At 40.3% G+C, this 24698-nt stretch overlaps 1 protein-coding gene across 1 annotated transcript in view; it reads left to right on the top strand.

The window, feature by feature from the left end:
- LOC140391992 (F-BAR and double SH3 domains protein 2-like) overlaps positions 1 to 23497 on the top strand; it is a 346281-nt gene extending 322784 nt beyond the window's left edge. Inside the window, 6 exon segments of the mRNA XM_072477113.1 lie at positions 1073 to 1156; positions 2142 to 2319; positions 6747 to 6967; positions 14172 to 14301; positions 15348 to 15433; positions 18692 to 23497. Coding sequence (XP_072333214.1) covers positions 1073 to 1156; positions 2142 to 2319; positions 6747 to 6967; positions 14172 to 14301; positions 15348 to 15433; positions 18692 to 18775 — 783 coding nt within the window. The 3' untranslated portion in view covers positions 18776 to 23497.
- The last annotated feature ends 1201 nt before the right edge of the window (positions 23498 to 24698 follow it).

Raw genomic sequence — 24698 nt, forward strand, 5'->3', positions numbered from 1 at the left:
CACAGTGGTTAACACTGCTGCTTCGTGGCGCAGAGGACCCGGGTTCGATTCTGGTCCCAGGCCACTGTCTGTGTGGAGTTTGGACATTCTCACTTTGTCTGCATGGATCTCACCCCCACAACTCGACGATGTAGGGTAGGTGGATTGGCCAGCTAAATTGCCCCTTAATTGGGAAAAAAATAATTTCAAGACAAAAAATAAATAAACTACCCCCACCCCCAACTCAGGCTCAAGAAAGTTTGAGTCTGACGACGATCCCTTTGCTGACTTCTGCCTTGAACTATTTTTACGGGACATTGCTCGAATGAGGGGAACTTATTGCATCCAACTGCCCCAATTTCCTCCAAAGATATCGCCCATAAACTGGACAGAGAGGGCCAAAACCAAGTACCCTGGCGGGAGTCACCACGGGTGAGACTGCCCAACACATAGCTGCCACCGCAAGTCAGCCTTTTTTGAGTTTTACATGTCGATTTTACTTAAAATGATTGTGCAAGATAAGGCTGCGACTTTTTGTAACATCAGTCGTTTTGCTTAAGCAGGGTATAAATATTACTTCAGCTAACTAACATTGCTATCTATTCAAATAATGTCGAATTATGGTAAATATCGCACTTTCATTTGGGTGTGGCGAAGCATTGCACTGCTAAATACTTTTAATCAACTCGAGACCAAAAATGTGCAGGTTAGGTGGATTGGCCATGCTAAAATGCCCCGTACTGTCCGATGGTTAGATAGGTATAGGGCGGGGTGTTGGCCTAGGTCGGGTGTTCTTTCAGAGCATCGGTGCAGACTCGATGAGCCAAATGACCAGCTTCTGCACTGGTAGGTATTCTATGATTCTAACTCCTCAATAAATTTATTAACCTTCATTGCATTCCAAGATACTTGTTTACATTTTAATGAAATTGTATTTTTGGAACTTAATTGGAAAAGCTTGTGCTTCAAGAAACACACTAAAATGTAATCAACCCGAGGAAGACATAACAGAGAAATCGAATCCTTAATTTGGTGTAAAATCGCTTGCAAATTGACATATATGATTACCGTTTATCCTGGTTGCTTTCTGTAGGCTAACCAACCAGATGAGCTCACTATTGAAGAACATGAACTCTTGGAAGTAATCGAAGATGGTGACATGGAAGACTGGGTGAAGGTTTGTGTTCCATTTCATGTTAAGATAGTCCCTATTGTTAATCACAAGTGTCAGCCATGAGTCAGAACTTGAGGTTTCACTCCAGAGATTTGAGCACAAAGATCCGAGCTGACATTTTAGTGTAGTACCGAGGAATAGCTTCACTGTCAGAGGTTCCATCCTTTTGTTGCGATGTTAAACTCAGGCCTCATTTGCTTTCTCAGGTGAACGTAAAAGATCTCATGGCACTATTTTGAAGAAGAACAGGAGAGTTATCCCTGGTGACCTTGCCAAAATGTGTCCGCAAGCAGATTATCTGGTCATTATCACATTGTAATTTGTAGCAGCTTGTTGTGTGAAAACTGGTTGCCACATTGTGTACATTATGACAATGACTACACTTTGTGAGGCCCTGAGTTTGTGAAACACAGTACATTAAAACATTTCAGTATTGCAATTTTTATTTGTCTTTCAGCTGGGTAAAAGCATTTTATTAATTGATCAATTATTTTCAAATGTAACTTCATTACATGCTGATGTGTCTGGGTATGAAAAGCATTCTGGATAATTAAAACTTACATCACATTAGCACTTTGAATTAAGTACTTTTTAACTTTTTTTAAAAATCAAGTCATTCACTTCATCACAACCCAATCTTTGTTCCTTTATGAAAATGACTGATTGAAAGCAGATGATGTCTATATCTATACATTTGAATAGTTACACATCAGTAGATTCTTGCTTTTCTATTGAAGGTGGCATGCAGTTAATCCTTTGAAATAAATGTTACTCAAATTCATCGTACATTATTTTTTGAATTTCACTGAAACTTTAATAATATATCTTGGTTAACATCATGAAAGAAAGGAAACTAACCTTTTGGGTTAATTCAACATGCTTTGTTTGGATGTGGTTTAGAACCTTCCTATTTTTGGAAAGAGTGAATGGTCAAACGTGGCATTTCTTTTTCATGCTAGTCTATTTATATATTTTCCATCATTTAAAGGCAAGGAATAAGGCAGCTCAAATAGGATACGTACCAGAAAAGTACCTACGGTTTCCGACCTCCAATAGTTTGATCAGTATGCTTCAAACTCTGGGTTCCTTGGATGCACGATCTCATTCTTCAAGCAACTCTACAGAGCCAGAGCTAGTAACTGGTGGCATTAATGGAGATTCCAGTGGTAGGTTTCTTCTTTTCAATTTTCATCCTATCTAGAAAAATATATGGGCAGCATAGGTCAGTTTTCTGAATGTCTGTCCAATTAGATTTCAATATAAAAATTAACCAATTAATGTGGGTATGGTTCAAATGAATACTTTTTAAAGTGCAACTTTAATATCTGATTATATCAGATTGATATATTTCGATGCACAGTGATATGGACGAAGCCTAGCAAAGTAGTCTTGTTGTAATAAGATATTGTCACAATTACTTGCAGTTATGAGGGGGGCAAGGTGGCTGGCCGCTATCTTCGCTATTGGGCCACCCACTCAATGGCGCCCGATAGTGGAATTCTTTCGGGAATCCCTCTTACTTCTCCTCATGAATACATTTGTATGACGAGGGATAAGGAATTGCTTCCCGATTTGCGCTCCCAGGGAGAGCATAAATCGGTTCCAATTCTTCGGCAGGAGAACATAATCTCCCAAATGGAAAATCTCGGCCTTGATCTTTTGTGTCCTGGGTTAGCTTTTAACTGTTTTAATTTATTGCATTGTGTTTGTGTACAAATGAGGTAAGTAGTTGAAGGAAAGTGAAATGAAGAGTTATGGCACAGGCACATAGGCCGAGGTTAATTCTTCATGTGAGGGTTGAATATTAATACACATTCATTGGTATGAGTGGTGTGTTTGCTACGGAAATCTTTTTTAAAAAAATATTTTTATTAGGGTATTTGCAAGTTTTTATATTAACAATAACAGCGATATAAACATGGTATCATAAACATTCCCAACCCCGTCCCAGTCTTCGCACCCCCCAACAATAAAACAACAGTCTGGGCCCCCACACACACACTTTTGGAATTCTGCTTCTGCTGACATTTTAATTTTACCCGAGAAAGTCGATGAACGGTTGCCAACTCCGGGTGAACCCGACCATTGACCCTCAAACTTTATTTTCTCGAGACTGAGAAACCCAGCCATGTCACTAACCCAGGTTTCTGCACTTGGGGGCTTCGAATTCCTCCACATTAATAAGATCCGTCTCCGGGCTACCAGGGGGGCAAAGACATTGGCCTCTTTCGCCCCCTGAACTCCCGGCTCTTCTGACACTCCAAAGATCGCCACCTCCGAACTCGGCACCACCCGTGTTTTGAGTACCGTGAGCATTGCCTTAGCGAAACCCTGCCAAAACCCTCTAAGCTTCGGGCATGCCCAAAACATATGGACATGATTTGCTGGGCTTCACGCGCACCTCGCACACCTGCCCTCTACCCCCAAAAACTTGCTTTCTACGTAAATCTATGTATCGTGATTATTACTTGATTCTCCCTCCCAACCTGACCCCTCCTTGGTGGCAAGGATGTATTTATGAGCATCAACAGAGACCGGGTTAGATGCTTCCTTTGATTGAATAGTCTTCTGACGTTCTCTGTCTAATCTGTTGTTGGAAACTCACCACCATTCTTAGAATTCCCCCTATACCAAAAAGGGTCGATATTTTAAGTGGTGAACAGGGATTCTCACTCCCTGACTCCGATGCAGGCTTCGGTGGATGCTATTCAGGTCAAATCATATTTTCAAGTTAACCCCGGTATAACCCATACCTTCACCGAAGATTTCATCTACTTACCACTTAGTAGCATCGATCCTGGGTTCCGCATTGCTAAGTAAGTAAAGGAGACTTTGGAATAACCACTATTTCAGGTTAAATTAAGTTATTTTATTATTATATTTTTTCTTTTAAAAGCAGCAATCACTGTCTTTACAGAAAAGTATAAAGATCTTGCTTCTGGATCCTTCTGGTTGGTTGAAGGGACCTTCAGGCCCAACTTTACAATCAATCTTTTTTAAAATCTGGTCTCCTTTAGATGTATTCACTGTTCTGCTCGGTTGCTATGTCCTCTCTTTCCCATGGACCGAGCTATGAGAGCTGACTCTGCTGGCTGTCTCTGAGCTGACTCTGCCTACTCTTTAAATTCTAGTCTTCCTTGGATGTATTAGCTGTTTTAGCTCGGCTGCTATGCCCTGTCCCTTTCCCATGGCCAAGCTGACTGTAATCTGACTCTGAGCTGCTTGTTCCTTCTCTGCTTCACCCCTCTCTCCCTCTGAGTTCTGATAGTTCCTGCTCTGGTCTCTGGGTTTATATTCTCTTTCTAATAGTTATTAAGTTTTTATGACTTTATTGTAAAGTAACTCTTATTTCACTTTGATTGTAAAAAGTATCTTTGATCTAAACATTCTAATACAACTAAGTATTCATTCTGACATGACCTCACCTCTCAGGTCTCTGATTATATTGTTTCCTTTGTGATGGTCAAAGTTCCTTTGTGATATTCAAAAATGCTTTGGTTTCAAGAGGTGTGAATTTTGGTTTGGTTCCTGTCATTTCTATAGTTTTATTTTCCAATTGTGTCCCCAGCTCATAATTTTGACTTTGATTTTAGCTTTATATTATGTTTCTCGTAGACTGATGGTCTCCAATTTTCTTTAATTTACTTGGTGTTAGCAGAATTTCACACCTAGAATTGTCACCAAATTCAACTGAACCTCATCCTTTCTTTTCCAGCTGCTTACTAAGATAGTTAATTTCAATGAAGGTGTGAACCATTTTTTTAGCTTCATACAAAAATCATGTTTGTTTTGTTTGCTAAGCCTGTTTGACCAAGGCTATCTGCATTTTATAATCCTGCTCTTTGCAGCTGCTGTGAACCCTTTGTGGGATCTTTCCCTACATTCTCTCATGTATCTTTCAGACCAGATATTGCCAGACTTCCATGTTTCGAATGACACATCTTTACATATTTTCAATAACAAATCTTATACGTGAAGGAAGGAGCAGTGCTCCGAAAGCTAGTGATTTGAAACAAACCTGTTGATCTTTAACTTGGTGTTGTAAGACGTCTTACTGTGTTCACCCCAGTCCAACGCCGGCATCTCCACATCATCACTTATACGTGAAGAGCTGCGCCAAGCATCCGGAGCAATTGATTCACATGGAGCTGGGCCCCAGGATGAGTCGCTGCACGATGATTGTCAATCTCAGCCTTGATCACTTCATTCAACCAGCATGCACAACCTTTGGACTCTTTGTCCAAGGAGTAATCGTGAACTCTTTGTCCACGATGCAGCTTTGAGAAAGAGTCATCGGACTCGAAACGTTAGCTTTTTTCTCCTCCTACAGATGCTGCCAGACCTGCTGAGATTTTCCAGCATTTTCTCTTTCGTACTTATATTGTGTATTTATCGTATGTCCTATGTTTTTCATGTATGGAACGATCTGCCTGGACTGTACACAGAATAGTAATTTTCACTGTACCTCGGTACATGTGACAATAAATCTAAATATAAATCAAGTGCTTCATGGTTTAACTCCTGAATGGTTAGTTTTAATTTTAAGATTATGCCCTCTTGGTCTAGAATTCCCATGAGAGGACATAACTTCTCTCTCTCTACCGTATCAAACCTTTTTACCATTAACATTGAAATTAAATTAGATCATCCCTTGACTTTGCTGACCTCAAAAGAATGCAAATTAAGTATATGCAACCTTCCCTCGTACTTTAACGTTTGAAACCCCAGTATCATTCTGATGAATTTGTATCACCTCCAAGGCTAGTAAATCTTTCCTGAAGTGCACTGCCCAAAACTAACTGCAGTACTCCACATAGGCTCTGACCAAGGCTTGTCACGTGTAGCAAGGCTCTGTAGCCCATTTAAAATAAAGCCCAGTATGGTTAGGGATATGGTAGCGCAGTGAGTGAATTAATAATCTAGAGGACTGGGTTTACAGTCCAAAGAATGAGAGTTCAAATCCCACTATAATGGTTTGAGAATTTGAATCTGGAAATTAAAAATGACCATGAAGCTCTCAGATTGTCATTAAAAACTCAACAAGTATCAAAAACTAAACTAAAAAGATAAACTGCCATACTAGGTCCAGGCCAGCATGGTTGATTTTTACAAAGTTATATCCAGTAGAAGGTCCATCAGCACCTTCTCATTGCAACAAAGAATGAGCAATAAGTGCTGACCTAGTCAGTGATAACATTCTATTAGATAGTTTGATTTAACTTTTGTACCAGTACATCAGCTATTGCTGTATATGGACAACTTTGTTCTAAGTCCCTTGCCATTAAAAGTCATTTCCAATTTGTCTTTCTTGGATTTAATATCTTTCACTTATTGAACTCTATCTGCCACAGTTTTGCGCACTCAATTAATCTTATTTCTCATGACACTTATACAGTAAAAAGCTGAAGCCCCAGTACAAATCCCTGGGAAAACCATGAACCAATCAAAGTAAATTTGACCTTAATGTGTCTCTTACCTGCTGACCAATTAATGTTTTCTTGATTTTGCCATTGGACACAAAGCAATTATGTTAATTTTGGCTTACCTTCTGTAAGATTCTCAGTAGTAAAAAGAAAATTTGTTTCCCATTCAGTTTGTTTTGTGAAGGCACTTTACGATTATGAGGGGCAGACTGCAGACGAACTATCGTTCCCTGAGGGAGCTATCATTAGGATATTAAACAAGGAAAACCAAGAGGATGATGGCTTCTGGGAGGGCGAGTTTAATGGCTGCATCGGCGTATTTCCTTCCGTGTTAGTAGAAGAGCTGGCAGGATCTGAGAACGGGGACTCTCAGTGGATTGGCGACGCGCAGGTATGTAAGAATTTAATACACCTGTATTGTATTTCTGTTATTAGTGGCATTACTAGTAGAAAAGGTACCAGATGCCAAAGCTGTTGAAAGAAACAGAACCACACCAAAATGAATGATTATCAATTTTTGAATGAGCAGCAAATTTGGGCACATCTCTTTTAGCTTCGTTATCATTTAATTTTCACAAATCTAATGCCACCAAATATAGTTGACCATATTTTTGTGTAGTGGAATTTTTTAATCATCTGGTTTTCTGTTAAGCACATAAGTTGTCTACTTGTATATCACATTGTTGAATAAATTAAGCTAACATGAAATACATGTGAATAAAGCTTCTGTTTGATCAATATGCAGTGCATACACACAGAAGAGAGGGGTTCAATTTACCTGTCTAAAAAGTATATATCTTTGATATGGTATACGTTCCAAGGTGCTTAATAAAGGGAGAAGCTGATGTTAAGTATTAGTTGTAAAATATGGTAGAGGAGAATTTTTTTTTTTTTAAAGAGTTGTGAGGTTGTGGAATTCACTCCTAGTGTTGGTGGTTGAGGCAGGAGTTGCCAACATTCAAGATTCGATTAGAAAGATGGACAAATCAACAGTTACGGAGGAACCTATGCAAAACCGCTTACCGTATACAACTTTGTTCTACAAAAATGGGTGCGTTTTTAGTTCAGTCATCCATTTTAAAATGTAAGTGCAAAAATTGTGGAATTTTGGTGTTGTGACAACAACATATATTTGAAATAGAAAATGACATCATAAAAGTTTAAAGATTTCCTCCTCCCATGATCATTAATTTCTTGTGTATTTTGCCCACTGCCAAAGGAACCAAAAATGGCAAATTTTTTTTCTTTTGTATCAGTGTTTTATCATGCAAACAAGGTCTGTTTTTAAATACAAATTTGCTAGCCCTGGTTCCATTTTTTTATATTTCTCAGCACAAAATGAAACATCTTGCTAGTATCATGGGTGTGCCGTTTAGAGTGCCCAGACTTTAAGTGTAGATTAATGCCTTATTTCATTATGGTGATAAAAATCTTGTATCGTAAGCAGCAAACTCTTCCAAAAGTACAGTCACAGCAGTTTTAATTATTTGGTTTTTTAAGTGGGCCTTGCAAAAGGAAGTTCTTAAAAGCTGCGGAAATGCAGAATAGAAGGAAATAACATAATCCTTCCTTCCTCTCCATTAACTTGTTTATGGAACAATGCAGTATTCAGAAAGAGTATTCAAACATATATGGCTGATCCTTCAGAAACGTCGGCTGATTCTGAATCACTGATAATGTCATCATACTGAAAAATTAAATGCAATTACATGCGATTCTTATAAAATATTCTTTTGTTCAAAGCAACCATAAGGCAGTGCTTTTAAAGCCTCTTGCTTCCGCAACTTTTACAGCCAGCAGGACAGGGCAAACAGAGCTTTGAAGTACTTTGTGCATTTGACACCAGCGTTACTTTCTTTAACTAACTGTGAGATGAACTATAGTGATGGGGCGCACCAATTTTTGTGACAATGTAGAACTTGGACACAAATGCCAGTAGCGTCTCGGACATGAACTTAGAATTGCGGGGTTATGGGCAGCACGGTGGCTCAGTGGTTAGCACTGCAGTCTCATGGCGCCGAGGTCCCAGGTTCGATCCTAGCTCTGGGTCACAGTCCGTGTGGAGTTTGCACATTCTCCCCGTGTTTGCGTGGGTTTCGCCCCCACAACACACAGATGGACAAGGTTGGTGGATTGAACATGCTAAATTGCCCCTTAATAGGTACTCTAAATTTTTTTTTAAAGAATTGTGGGGTGACAAGATAGTATATTAAGCATGTTTTAGAATGGCGTAAAATGTAGTTGGGAGTGTGCTGCAGTTTTATTTTCTGTTTCAGCCCATTATGACAGAAGTTCATTAATTTTGTCTAGTTTTATAATATTGATAGGATCTAGTCACAGTATCCAAGAGCTCAACGAAAGCAGCCATTGACCAAATCATGACCTTCACCCTAACATATGCAAAGAAACAAAAATGACAAGCTAAAAAATACCTACCTTGCACTTCTGATTGCTGGACATCATGGCTAGACACTTCCTCCTTGCACTGTTTATTCTTCCCCCAACTCTCCAGCAGCCATTCAATTGGCATTCCAGAGGCAAAAAGAGCAAAGAAAACCTCAAGGCCCCTTAAGGGTAAGACAATAGGGTGGGGCAAGTTTCCCAACCACCTCAGTCAACCAAAACCAGTCCTGGATAATACATGAACTATTTATTATTTATTAACTATTAATCCACTTACCTTTTTACATGGTGTAGTCTCTGTCCCAGTCAAGAAACAATCTACAACTTAGAATGGAGCAGAATACAAATGTTTTTATCTTGTGCTCAATTTCAAACAGAATTGGAATTAAAGATTGGCTCTTGTGTGTGTCTTGGTTCTTTTCCATTGAGTTCTGACTACATAGTCATTCTCATGCCCGTGTTTGGCAAAGCAAATTGTGTCAATACTGCCCTTGTACAATATTGCACAATGCCATCCATTTGCTCTCATCATTTATAGAAGCTGAAGCAGATGCAAATTCAGTGGTGATGACACAGCATATTGTCTATTTGAAGCAGAATGTTGAACCAACATGATATTCCCTGGGCAATTATCAGCAACCCAGCCACATCTTTACACAACTACTTGGAAGTCCATTTAATGCCTTTATTTTGTTTGCAAACAGTCCAAACTATTATGCATCCTTCCAAAGAGAATAAATTTAGCAGCAATGAAGAATTTATAAAATAAATATTACAAAACGAATATTGAGATACTGGAAAGGGTGCAAAATGCACCAAAGATCCATCCCACCTGGGTTATTCTCTCTTCCACCTGGGTTATTCTCTCTTCCAACCTCTTCTATCAGGCAGGAGATACAAAAGTCTGAGAACATGCACGAACAGATTCAAACACAACTTCTTCCCCACTGTTACCAGACTCCTAAATTACCCTCTTATGGACTGAACTGATCTCACCGTGCATCTTCTCGACTGAGTAGCACTATGCTCCATATTCTTCACCCGATGTCTATGCATGTGTATTTGTATTGTGTATTTATCGTATGTCCTATGTTTCTCATGTATTGAACAATCTGCCTGGTCTGTACGCAGAACAATACTTTTCACTGTACCTCCCTGCATGTGACAAATCTAAATCCAATCAAATGTTTCTCGGATGAAAACTGGAAGGATAAAACTGTCAGGAAAGGGTGACCAGACTTGAGTTTCTTTTCCCTTGAAAAGAGAAGGTTGAGAGGGTGACTTCAATTTAAAATTATGTAGGGTTTGAGTACATACAGAGAGTGCTTCCGCTTGTGGGAAGAGCAAAACTAGAAACCTCAGTGCAAGAAATTTAAGTTGGAAATTCAGAAGAAACTTTCTACTCGGGAAATTGAGAATTTGCAACTGTCTGCCACAATGAATAGTCAGGGCAAATAGTATTTATTTGAGGAAGAAGGAAATTAAGAGTTAAGCTGATAATTGGATGTGAAATGATGGGAGACGGTTTGAGTGAAGCAATGTGTTTGGACCAAATGGCCTATTTCTGTGCTGTATATGGTATCATTTAAACTGGTATAATGGGGAAAGTTAAGGCTTTGAACAAATTCAATGCAGATATTGGAATAGATGCACAAGGCTGAATGGGGAAAGAAAATGAGTAGCTTCAGAAGGAGAAAATACTTTGAAGTAATCGCTGAAAACACTTTTATAGAAACGGCAATGGATGCCAAAAAGGTTCAAAAATTATGAAAAAGAATGAGACCAGAAAATTTAAACTCTAATTTGAATGATTGGTATGTCAATTCATAAAACATTTCAAATGAAATTGTAGAGCTAAGTGCATTAGTAACTATATGGAGGAATTTAATTATAGTAGATGTACCAGAAATTGGAAAATAGGAACAGGAGTAGGCAATTCAGTTTGATCATGACTGATCTGTACCTTCATCTATCTGCCTTTGTTCTGTGCCCCATAATAACCTTACCTAATAACATCTATTGATCTCAGTTTTGACATTTTCAATGGTCGTAGTGTTAGTAACTTTTGGGGGGAGGAATTTTCAAATTTTCCCACTGCCCTCTCTATGAAGAAATGCTGTATAGCCTAGCTTTAATTTTAAAGTTATACCCCTTGTTCTGGATCCACCACCAGAGAAAATAGTTACTGTCTACCCAATCAAATTCTTTAATCGTCCTAAACCTCTCTATTAGATAGATCACCCTGTAATCTTCTATACTCTAGGGATACAAATTAAGTTTCTGCAACCTGTCCTCATAATTTGACCCTCTTGGCTCTGGTATCATTCTGATCAATCTGCACTCCACCCATCCAAGGTCAACATTTCCTTCCTGAGGTGCATTGCCCAGAATTGAATGCACTACTCCAGCTGTGACATGTCTTTCACTGTTTTATACTTTAAACCCTGTTGCTGTAAAGAGCAACATTTCATTAGCCTTTATATTTTTTTCAGTGATTTCTATGCTTGACCCACTAAATCTCTCAGCTGATCTACGGTTCTTAGCTTCTCGCTTTAGAATCAGACAAGCCTGAAACCATAGTAACCCTGGTTATAGTACTTTCAGAAGAGGTGGAGAGCGAAACAGGAGGGTAGGTGGCAGTATTTGTAAAGGATCCGTATGTTGCTCTTGGGGATTGCTTTAAAATAGATTATGTATGAATAGAGTTAAGAAATAATAGGAGAAATGGTATTCTGATATGCATTATAGGCCACAAAATAATGAAGATCGTACAGCACAAGAGGAGATATTCGACCATTGAGTCTGCCAGCAGTTTCACAGAGTAATCCAATTAGTCCCACTCACTTGCTTTCTCGCCACAATTCATGCAGCTTTTTCTCCCCCAGATATTTATTCAACTTCATTTTGAAAGCTACTTTTGAATCCATATCCACCAGTCTATTAGGCACTGCACTCCAGATCTTAACCACTTGTTACGCTAAATGTTTTTCCCATGCTTCTTTTGTCAGTATTCACCAAAGAGAAGGACTTGGTGGATGCTGAGTCTAGGGAAGGTTGTGTAGAATTCTGGGTCATATAGATATCAAAAAGGAGGAGGCGTGGGCATCTTAAAAAGCATTAAGGTAGATAAGCCCCCAGGGTCTGATGGGATATATCCCAGAATACTGAAGGAGGCTAGAGAGGAAATTGCTGAGGCCTTGACAGAAATCTTTGGATCCTCACTGTCTTCAGGTGATGTCCTGGAGGACTGGAGAATAGCCAATGTTATTCCTTTGTTTAAGAAGGGTAGCAAGGATAATCCAGGGAACTACAGGCCGGTGAGCCTTACGTCAGTGGTAGGGAAATTACTGGAGAGAATTCTTCGAGACAGGATCTACTCCCATTTGGAAGCAAATGGACGTATTAGTGAGAGTCAGCATGGTTTTGTGAAGGGGAGGTCGTGTCTCACAAACTTGATAGAGTTTTTCGAGGAGGTCACAAAGATGATTGATGCAGGTAGGGCAGTGGATGTTGTCTATATAGACTTCAGTAAGGCCTTTGACAAGGTCCCTCATGGCAGACTGGTACAAAAGGTGAAGTCACACGGGATCAGAGGTGAGCTGGCAAGATGGATACAGAGCTGACTAGGTTATAGAAGGCAGAGAGTAGCAAAAGAAGGGTGCTTTTCTGACTGGAGGGCTGTGACTAGTGGTGTTCCGCAGGGATCAGTGCTGGGACTTTGCTGTTCGTAGTATATATAAATGATTTGGTGGAAAATGTAACTGGTCTGATTAGTGAGTTTGCAGACGACAGAAAGGTTGATGGAATTGCGGATAGCGATGAGGACTGTCAGAGGATACAGCAGGATTTAGATCATTTGGAGACTGGGCAGAGAGATGGCAGATGGAGTTTAATCCGGACAAATGTGAGGTAATGCATTTTGGAAGGTCTAATGCAGGTAGGCAATGTACAGTAGAACCCTCAAGAATATTGACAGTCGGAGAGATCTAGGTGTACAGGTCCACAGGTCACTGAAAGGGACAAGACCGGTGAGAAGGTAGTCGAGAAGGCATTATGGCATGCTTGCCTTCATTGGCCGGGGCATTGAGTATAAAAATTGGCAAGTCATGTTGCAGCTGTATCGAACTTTAGTTAGGCCACACTTGGAGTATAATGTTCAATTCTGGTCGCCACACTACCAGAAGGATGTTGAGGCTTTAGAGAGGGTGAAGAAGAGATTTACCAGGATGTTGCCTGGTATGGAGGGCATTAGCTATGAGGAGAGGTTGAATAAACTCTTTGTTCTCACTGGAATGACGGAGGTTGAGGGGCGACCTGATGGAGGTCTACAAAATTATGAGGAGCATAAATAGAGTGGATAGTCAGAGGCCTTTCCCCAGGGTAAAGGGGTCAATTACTAGGGGCATAGGTTTAAGATGCGAGGGGCAAGGTTTAGAGGAGATGTACGAGGCAAGTGTTTTTACACAGAGGGTAGTGGGTGCCTGGAACTCGCCACCAGAGGAGGTGGTGGAAGCATATAGTGACGTTTAAGGGGCATCTTGACAAATACATGAATAGGATGGGACTAGAGGGATATGGACCATGAAAGTGCAGAAGATTTTAGTTTAGACGGGCAGCATGGTCGGCACAGGCTTGGAGGGCCGAAGGGCCTGTTCCTGTGCTGTACTTTTCTTTGTTCTTTGTTCTTATAATTCAAGGTAAAATTAATGAGCTTTTACAAATGCACGAGTTAAGGACAGCACGTATAAATTTGTTAACGTTAAGTTTTGTGTCACAAATTTAGCAGTGCTTTTTGAATTTATGGATAGAGAAAGGGAAGTGAGCAAACAAATCATCTAAAAACAGGATGCTGGATAAACTCAGCAGGTCTGGCAGCATCTGTGCAGAGAAAAACAGTTAATGTTTCGAGTCCATATGGCTTTCATATGCACTTAAAAGCACCTGTGTATCTATTTAGTCTTGTGTATGACCATTTATAAGCAGTTGCATTTGTGTCTTATTTTCAAAAATGATGAACTGGCAGGTTTCTGTTGCACTAAATTATTGCACGAAGCAATTGATTATGACAGAGGCATAAACAGATATTATTCATTATAAAAATGTTTTGAACTCATCAACCTAATCTTAGATCTAATAATATCTGAGTAATATTCGGGCACTGTCCATTTCTGTTTGTTGAATCTGTTGTGCAGGTATCTCCATCCTCAAGACCACAGGCCAGTCTTCCTTCATTGCCATTGTATGACCAGCCACCTTCCAGCCCTTTCAGGAGTCCAGACAAGACAGGATCGCTGTCCTTCCCCAGGTCACCGTCAGTAACAGGTAAAGTATAGAAGCTATACCAGAGTCTACTAGCTAGATGTGGAGATGCCGGCGTTGGACTGGGGTGAGCACAGTAAAAAGTCTTACAACACCAGGTTAAAGTCCAACAGGTTTGTTTCGATGTCACTAGCTTTCGGAGCGCTGCTCCTTCCTCAGGTGAAGGAAGGAGCAGCGCTCCGAAAGCTAGTGACATCGAAACAAACCTGTTGGACTTTAACCTGGTGTTGTAAGACTTCTTACTGTACTAGCTAGATGTTAGTGTAACTAGTGCTGTTTACTGTAGCAGGTTTCTTGCAGCTATACCAATACATTTACCCACAACACCTCCAGCTCTGGGCTGGACTTTACAGGGTGCCATATTCCCTGCCCCTCTGGACTAAAAGATGTGTAGGGAGACCTCCACCCCATCTGGGGAGGAAATCCAGCCGTGCCAGATTCGAACAGTTAGCCACTCCTGGCACCATAAGCAGTCCCTGAAACAGAGGAGGTTATGGGGCTGGGGTATTGATGGGGCCTGTCTGGCAGACACCAGTAAGGTGGGTTGAGATTGATGGGGGGTCAGTTTTGAGAGACTTGGGGGAGGGTTTCATGGAAGGTATGACCTGGGGAGCAGGATGTGCCCCCGATGAGCACAGGGGATCCTCAAAGAAGGTTCCTCCCTCCTTGCCGAACACCGGCCTGCGCAATAAAAGCTGTTGGGCTACCCACTTGCATGGCATGGACCACCACCCACTGGGTAAAATAGTGGCAGAGGCAGAATGCAGCATTCAAGTGGCCTAACACCACCTTGCCCATCATCAAATGGGAAACAAGTCTGGGTGGATGGGAAGGCCACATGTATTATGCAAGCTACCTCTCGCCTTCAAGCACGCTGCTATTCAAACAGCTCTATGTGTTGATAATCATGTGCCTGTTCTGTAGGTATATAATATTTTATATTCTTTCTTGAACTAAAATGGAGTGTAAAATTGTAATTTTAACCTGTCAAAAAGTATATGGTTATGATGACATTACATCAGAGTATACTACTTCCATTCAATTTTCAGATCATGAAAGCGTAATGGTCGAAGCATCTCCTAATGCACAACCACAAAGATACACACCAGAAACTTCAGTTGGAAAAATCCGACCGGTAAGTTCCACATGTTGGTTCTCAATCTTGCCTTTTGCAAGTAACTTTGTTTTAAAGACATTGGCTCATACTGATGCACAATTCCATTGGTTCGTACCAATGCCCAATTCCATTGGTTCGTACCGATGCCAGATTCCATTGGTTCGTACCGATGCCAGATTCCATTGGTTCGTACCGATGACTGATTCCATTGGTTTGTACCGATGCCCGATTCCATTGGTTCGTACCGATTCCATTGGTTCGTACCGATGCCCGATTCCTTTGGTTCGTACCGATGCCCGATTCCATTGGTTCGTACCGATGCCAGATTCCATTGGTTTGTACCGATGCCAGATTCCATTGGTTTGTACCGATGCCAGATTCCATTGGTTCGTACCGATGCCAGATTCCATTGGTTCGTACCGATGCCCGATTCCATTGGTTCGTACTGAAGCACAATTCCATAAGTGTTCACAATCGTTCAATTGAAAATCCTGTCTCACAGGCAGGGCAGCCTCCTCAGAATGGTGGCACAGTGGTATATAGTTGGCAGGGACTTGCCCTGAGAGTCCTCATGATTGACTCCATACTCATGGCATCACGTGAAACATGTGCAAGGAAACCTCCTACTGATTAACACCTACACCCCACCCTAACTACCCCTCAGCTGATGCAGTGACTCCTCCATGTTGAACTCCCATATTAGCGCACATCGGAACACCACCACCTGGAGGTTCTCTCCAAGTCACTAACCATCCTGACTTGGAAATATATAGCCATTCCTTCACTGTCACTGGCTCAAAATCCTGGAACTCCCTCCATAGTGACACTGTGTGTGTACCTACATCTCGGGAACTGTAGTGGTTCAAGAAGGCAGCTCGCCACCACCTTGAGGGCAACTAGGGGTGGGCATTAAATGCTGGCCTAGTCAACAACGCCCACGTCGTGTATATGAATAAGAAAAACTGGAAGAAGCGCTGAGGGCTGCAAGGGCACAGATCAAACTCTGGATAGGAGACTTCAATGCCCATCACCAAGAATGACTTGGTAGCACCACTATTGATCAAACTGGCTGAGTTCTAAAGGATGTAGCTGCTGAAGACATAGCAGAAGATGGTGAGGGCGTCAACAAGATGAAAAAGCCTATTTGACCTTGTCCTCCCCAATCTATCCGTCCCTGGTGCATCTGTCCTTGACAGTATTGGCCAGAGGGACCACTGCACAACCCTTGTGGAGCTGAAACCCCGTTTTCACATTGGGGAAACCCTCCATGTTGTGTAGCACCAGCACTGTACTAAATAGGATAGATTTTGAACTGATGTGGCAGCTCAAAAATGGGCATCCATGCGGTGCTGTGGGCCATCAGTAGCAGCAGAATTGTATTCCATTTCATGGTTGCTGTATCCATAATCTATAAACTCATGGCTCAGCATATCTCCCGCTCTACCATTACCATCATGCCAGGGTTCAAGGGTGGAGTGCAGGCGGACATGCATGAACAGCACCGTTCATATGCCCAAATGAGATGTCAACCTCGTGAAGCTACAAATTAAGACACTTGCATGGCAAACAGCAGAAAACAGAGTACAATAGACTAAGCTAAGCAATCCCACAACCAACAGATCAGACTAAGCTCTGCAATCCTGCCACATCCAGTCTTGAATGATGGTGGACAATTAAACAACTAATAGGAGGAGGGGGCCCTGCAAACATTCCCATCACTTCAGGGCAAAAGACCAGGCAGAGATATTTGCAACCATCTTCAGCCAGAAGTGCCAGGTGGATGTCCAATTTCAGCCTCGTTCTGACGTCTTCAGCTAGTTTGATTCAGTCCGTACGATATCAAGAAATGGCTGACAGCACAGCATAAAGCAAAGGATATAGACCCTGACAACATTTCAGCAATAGTGCTGAAGACTTGTGCTCTAGAACTAGCCGTGATTCTAGCCAGGCTTTTCATTTGCAGCTACAACACAGGCATCTACCCAGCAATATGGAGCATTGTCCAAATATGTGTTCTCCACAAAAACAGGACAAATCCAACCCATTCCATCAGTCAACACTCAGTCATCAGCATAGTGATGGAAGGTGCCGTTGACAGTGCTACCAAGCGATTCTTACTGAGCAATAACCTGCTCCGTTTGGGTTTTGCCAGGGCCACTCTACTCCTGACCTCATTACAGCCTTGATCCAAACGTGGACAAATGATCTGAACTTGGGAGGTGAGATGAGAGTGACTGTCGGGCAGCACGGTGGTGCAGTGGTTAGCATTGCTGCCTCACGGCGCCGAGGTCCCAGGTTTGATCCTGGCTCTGGGTCACTGTCCGTGTGGAGTTTGCACATTCTCCCCGTGTTTGCATGGGTTTCGCCCCCACAACCCAAAGATGTGCAGGGTAGGTGGATTGGCCACACTAAAATTGCCCCTTAATTGGAAAAAAATTAATTGGGTACTCTTAACATTTAAAAATAAATAAATATTTTTTTTAAAGATGAGAGTGACTGTCCTTGACATCATGGTGGCATGTGACCGAGTATAGCATCAAGGAGCCCTAGCAAAACTGGGGTGGGAGTCTGGAAAGCACTCCACTAGTTGGAGTTATACTTGGCACAAAGGAAGGTGGTTGTTGTTGGAGGTCAGTCATCTCAGTCCTGTGACATCGCTGCAGGTGTTCCTTGGCATAGTGTCCTATCTTCAGCTGCTTCATCAATTACCTTCCCTCCTATGTAAGTTTTGAAGTGGGGATGTTCGCTGATGATTGCACAATATTCAATACAATTCGTGAATCAGATACTGAAGCAGTCCATGTCCACATGCAGAAAAACCTGGACAATATTCAGTCTTGGCCTGAGAAATGGCAAGTAACATTTGCTCTACGCAGTGTCAGGCAATGACCATCCCATTATGTATGCCAATAAGAAAGGATGAAGCTGGGATGGGTGTTCATTATGCCTGGTCGAACACATTAGAAGCACTGGTAAGAGGAAAGTTGTATTGCAAGTATTGGGATAGGGGATGACTTTCATGGTGGCTGTGACCCCCAGAGCTATTTTATGGTTCTGCTACAGAATTGACACGAGATATGGCTCTGATAACCATTTGAGCAAAGCCCTGGGATCTGGGTAATCTCGGTTCTGTTATCTAATTAATCAAAGGGACCTTCTAGAGTTCCATCAGTTATTTACAGAGACTTAAGATTTTAACATTACAGATAATTTGTATTAATATTAAAAGCAAAGGATTAATTTCAGGATGCGATTCAGAGGTTTCTGTCTTTGCAGGTACGGGCTGCACCACCTCCGCCTACCCAGCACCATCGCCGAAAAACAGAAAAGACAGAGGAAGTAGAAATAACTCTGGTGTAACCAACAGATCACCCTTGTGTAATCAGACTTGAGACTGAATTATTCAGCATTTTCAATTTCAGATTCCTTTGCGTTCTCTGCCCCATCAGTGCAAAGGAATCTGCAGTCAAGGAGCAGTGGAAGACAACAGAAAAAAGGCAATTAATGAAGTGCGGATCATGAGGAAAGTCGGCGTTCCTTATTTGATTTACAAAATCTTGTGCCTTTGTAGCCACTACTTTATCTTTCCGGTCATTTAAATTAGGCCTTTTTTTTTTAGCCTTGTTTTTAGTTCAATCAGAGGCATACTGCTTGACCAATCTAACTTTTGATGGGTCGAGTGCTGTTTCAGCCCTCTATTTAAAAGACATTTGGCACACTGCTTCCTCTGTCCCCCAGTGTAGCAGAGTCTGGTACTTCTGTAACTATATGCCTACGGTGCTGTGCGGGGCACAGTTTTGGCTCAGAAACATATGTTTCTCTGGTAGAGTTCCAGTACATAGCTGTTGATTTCTGTACCAGTGCCTATAGTGCCAGATACAGATATGATTGTTATATCAGTCAATCACTCATCATTGTTTTGAAGCTGAAGAATGTAGATAGAAGTAAAGTTTCTTTTATAAAAGGCACAAGGCATGTTCTTCATACAATTTATATTGTACATTCGTTAGCACATTACTGTAGCCTCAAGGTTGAACTACTTGTAAGACATATCTCCCTTTAGTATTAATCCAGTCTGTATACATGTATTCAGCTGTAATGTGCAGTAGTATGAATGGACTAGAACGATTGTGGGGATAGGCTTGAGTAAGGACTGAAATTCTTTTAAGAGGGGCTGGTTCCTCTCCGTTCCAGTGCAAAGAAAGAGAATCAGACAAAGGGAATAAATACAAAGAAATGCCTCTATCTTAACTCGAAGAGTCTTAGTTTTCCACAATTGTGTATGACTAATATTTATGCAATATTTCTGGTCAAGAAAGAAGAGACATTATGGCCATGTTAAAATGGAAAACTTTATAAACATGTTTCCAATGAATGCTCTTCAAGTATGAGAAAAATATTTGCTTGTCTTCTGGGGATTACATTTTCCTTCTTAGTTTGAAACAGACCCTTTAAGATCATTACCTTTTAAATTGCATATATTTGTTAACTCTTGAACAGGCTAATTATTTTTTCATTCAAAAAATTGACTTTGTGCTCCCCTATTAATGACAGTATTAAGCTGGAAGAGAGGCATTATTGATTGCTGGGTAATGCAACTTTATGATCGCAGTTAACCATTTGACTTGTTTCTTGGGTGAATTCATTAAATATTTAATTGCTGCATTTAAATAGGATTGGCAGGTTTGAAGTTTATAAATTTAAAAATACAGAAACTATCTCCACTGTTAAAGTGAGAACAAATGTTGAAATCGCCTTTGGCTAGAGCACACTTCGGATTTCTGAGTTATATGCACATTCAGCTTTTATTTCACAATCCGGGGGTTCGGATTTACTGTATTGAATGTACTAAAGGGTTAGAAAACTGGAAAGACAGGACTAGAAGCTAAGAATAACATTTCAATTGCTGCAAACTATAAACACTAAATAAATAACTCCCAAGTGTTTCCATAAATACTGCTAAATTTGAGTGACCAAGAAGCAGAGATGACATGGTTTGCAAATTAACTTTTCTTGAATGATCCAATTTATTAGACTAAACACATCAAATCTGCTGACTGCCACATGTTCCAATTCTCTCTTATCTTTCCCCTTTCACCATTTGCTGGTGTTATCCTTTCATACAAATGCTCCTGTAGGAGAAACCGAGGTTAGCAATTGCATTTTTGAATTCAACTGCAATATTTGGTTATTTGGCCTCTTAGTAAGAACTTCTAAACCACCTCAAATGATCTCTGCTGGAAATTTGGTTTGAGTCTTGCATCTTTACGCAGTTGACTTATAACATTAAAGTAAAACCAAAACAATAGTGTTCAGACACTGCAATTCCCCCTAGTCTTGTATTAATCTTTCAATAGTTAGGCAGCCTTGATATTCAATTCTTATCTTTTCAAACCTTGGAACCTATTTTCCCTTATTCAAGTTTGGTTTGCATTGTCTCAACCATTAAGTGTCCTGGCAATTCATTTTTGAATTTCTCTTTTGTTTGTTATTGCATAAACCCCTAGCTTGGATTTAGCATCCAGTTCCACTTGAGTTTTACTTTTCAAACTAATTAATTTCTATAGTACATGCATACATAATATATACACAGATATCTATACACACACATTGAAATGAACATGTAAGTACTGTGTATTATGCTGAAATGCAATCAATCGTATCACTGTTTGCTTACAATACTACATGTAAAAGTCTCATGTTCCACATGATCTTCGTGTACCTGGTAAATCATCAGAAAACTAACATCTGGAGAACAGACCTGTAGTGGCAAACCGATAACTCCCATTTAGAGGGTTAGAGTTTTAATTCCTTCTGCCTCAATCTCCTTTCCCCTTTTTTCTGCACATACAAACCAAGTCTGACTCAGGCTAAGCTTCCATTGATGAGTTCCATATTTGTTTATTTTTGGGGGGGGAAATTTGTTGGGAAATATTTCCTGTCCTGAAAGTTATGCTTCCTGGTAACCCATGCAAATTGTGGTAATGGTCCTGGAGAAGTTCATTACTGGTGCATGTGCCTTTCCAGTTGAAAAATTATGTCAAAGCAAGAAAGCAGCAAGAAAGTGTGAAACTCCAAAAGGATGAGTGTAAATTACTGATATTATAGTTGAATCTTAATGCTGCACAAGTTGGTTGAGAATTGATTGAATCAGAATTTCTGCTTAAAGAGAGAAAGTTAAAGTAGTATGTGCAATTTGTATGCTTGCATCAGGTATATGTTAGTATTTCTAAATGCTTGTCATGGTTAATCAAGGAAAAAGTAAGCTTTGTATGAAAGCTTTGTGGGTAGCATAGATTTTACATGCCTCAGTTTGATCTCCTAAAATTGATTAGTGATTGAAAAATAACAGCAATTGTGCAAACCTTACACAAGCTCTCATCTGGAAAATTCACATGCATGTGTCTCTGATTGAGGGTAGCTTCTGATTTCAGGTGTGACCACATCCACATTGGCCAAAATGCACTACATTTTGTCAGTTGTTATTATCAAACCCATTATCTTCAACCAGGTGAATCTTGTGCTTTTGTCTCACCATGGCATGGAAGTACATCTCCAGTTGATCAAGAAAAATAAAACACTCAAATAAGAATGTGATAGAGTCTGATCTTTGTTCAATCCACCGTACTGAAAAGGATTGTAAATGAGAGTATCTACAGTAAAAGTACTCCAGTATTAATTGGTCAATGTTTTCATTCATTATACATGGTTTTGGAGCACCAGTTTATTAAAATTGCAAAGAATGTTTAAGGCTCCCAATGGATAACTATAAAATTTTAATGATCACCTGGTTAACCAGATAGTTTGAGGAGGGAGAGTGATGCAGCTTTTTGAATGAGCTGATAACTCACTTCTTGTGTGATTTGACCCTTCTTTGATCTATGACTATATAAAACTGGGCAACTACTTCTGAGGCTGCGATCATACAACTTTGGTGAGCTGTATAGTAGTTTAGAAATTAGCACCTCAAAGGCATGAATCTGACGTCTCAATCTGTTTGGTACAGATTTAGTGAAGCCGTGGTAAGTCACTGATCAAATAATGCTTAGTTTAAGCAGATAACTGTGTACGTTCTTTGGGTAATTCTGTAAACCCTCGTTAAATGGTATACTACACACAGAAAATTTCCGATAGATTGTCATTTAAAGATACCCTATCCATAAATGTTTTATCTGCCTAGGTTTTAAATGTTTGGCTTGAAGAGGTTAAGTATAAAACTAGAAAGGTTGTGAAATACGTGTCTGTGTGTACATGTGGCTTAGTTGAAGCTGCTGAAGCCATGTTGAGAGCCTTGGAACTGTAGGCCACATGTTTTAGTTGCGTTTTGCAGATTCAGACATACCATCAACAACCAATCCTGACTTTCATCATCTTGGTGGTGTGGTGGTGACACTACTCGCTACGTACCTCGTGAGCTGTAGATTAAAATCCTGGTATAGACCTACAGTTCAAACCTACTTAGTAATATTCGATGACTTGAGTTTAATCACCAGGCCAAGAATTGTTATCTTGAAGAAACATGACCCTTTTTAATGGCATCTACAAGAAGAAAGCACAAATAGTTGTTGTAATGGGAAAAGAATAAAAGCAGTGACATACATAAATATACATTGTTATACATCAATAAAACGGTTATTGTTTCTTTAAAACTGCACACTCAGATATTGTTAGCACCCTGTTTTAAATTCTTTTGTATTCTGAAGTTCTTTTGTTTACTTTTATGTTTACAGACCATATTTTTATAACCAGACAATATTGCTGTTGCCAATTCATCCAAACTTGATTGATTTACACCCCCCTCCAGTTGCCTATTGATTATTTGCAAGTTTGCCCATATTTTATATTTTTCTCACGTATTATTTTAAAATTGCATTTTTGCTCTAAATTAAGAACCAAGAGTTTTCAAACTATATGTTCCCTTTTAATTGTCTACTACATGGGGCTAATTATCCATATTATACTTTGTACAGTGTCAGTACTTCAAGCAGAGAAAGCAAATGTGCAAAATGTTTTCTGCAGTGTATTGGCTGTTAAAACTTGTATTTATTATGTACAAATGTTAAATAAAAATTTGAAACTTTATGCAAGCTTTACTTTTTTACATTATATATGAGATCTTCACATTTTAGCTAAGTTATGGTAGGTATAAAGTCACACAGCACTCTTCAATTTAGATGTGTGACATAGGAGCCATTCGGGCCCTTGAGCCTGCTCCACCACTCAACTAGATTGTGACTGATCGTCTGCCTCAATGTCATTTTCTGCACTATCCCCATATTCCTTGATATCTTATCATCTAGAAATCTATGATCTCTGTCTTGAATTTGGTCAATGACTGAGCTTCCTTAGCCCTGTGGGGTAGAGAATTCCAAAGATTCAGCACCCTCTGAGGAAAGAAATGCCGTCACTTCTCAGCCCTAAAATGGCCTATCCTCGTATCCTGGGAAACATCCTTCCTGCATTGACCCTGTCGAGCTCTGAGCCTCAATGAGATTGCTTCTTATTCTTCTTAACTCTATGAATGTAGGCATAATCTCAAGACAATCCCGCCATCCTAGGAATAAGTCTGGTGAACCTTAGTTATACTCCTCCTATGGCAGGTGCATCCTTCCTTGGGTAAGGAGATCAAAACTGTGCACAATATTCCAGAAACCGTCTCTACAAGGTACTATACAATTGGAGCGAAACGTCTTTATTCCTGTATTCAAATCCTCTTGCCATGAAGGCCAACATGCCATTTACCAGCCTAATTTCTTGCTGCACCCGCATGTGAGCTCTGTGTCTTATGATCAAGGACACCCAGGAACCTTTGGATATCAACACTTCCCAATCTCTCACCATTTAAGAATGTTTTTGTTTTTCCTACCAAAATGGATTGTTCTATTTTCAATAATAACTTATCTAATATATATATATATATATATTAGTCTTGAATCCACCAGGATGATAAAATGACCAATAGTCGTCTTGTTGAAAGATGAACTATTTAATGAGTAATAAAATAATAAACTGAGTTTCCTCCCACAGTCCAAAAATGTACAGGTTAGGTGGATTGGCCATGCAAAATTGCCCCTTAGTGTCCAAAAAATTAGGTGGTGTTACTGGGTTACGTGGATAGGGTGGAGGCATGGGCTTAAGTAGGGTGCACTTTCCAAGAGTCGATGCAGACTCAATGGGCCGAATGGCCTCCTTCTGCACTGTAAATTCTACGAAATGTTGGGGTCTGGACCAGCATCCTAACGAGATGTCCTGACAAATATCCTAAAAAAAGGCATATTAAAAG

This window comes from Scyliorhinus torazame, chromosome 15, assembly GCF_047496885.1.
Source record: "Scyliorhinus torazame isolate Kashiwa2021f chromosome 15, sScyTor2.1, whole genome shotgun sequence".
NCBI classification, from domain to species: Eukaryota; Metazoa; Chordata; class Chondrichthyes; order Carcharhiniformes; family Scyliorhinidae; genus Scyliorhinus; species Scyliorhinus torazame.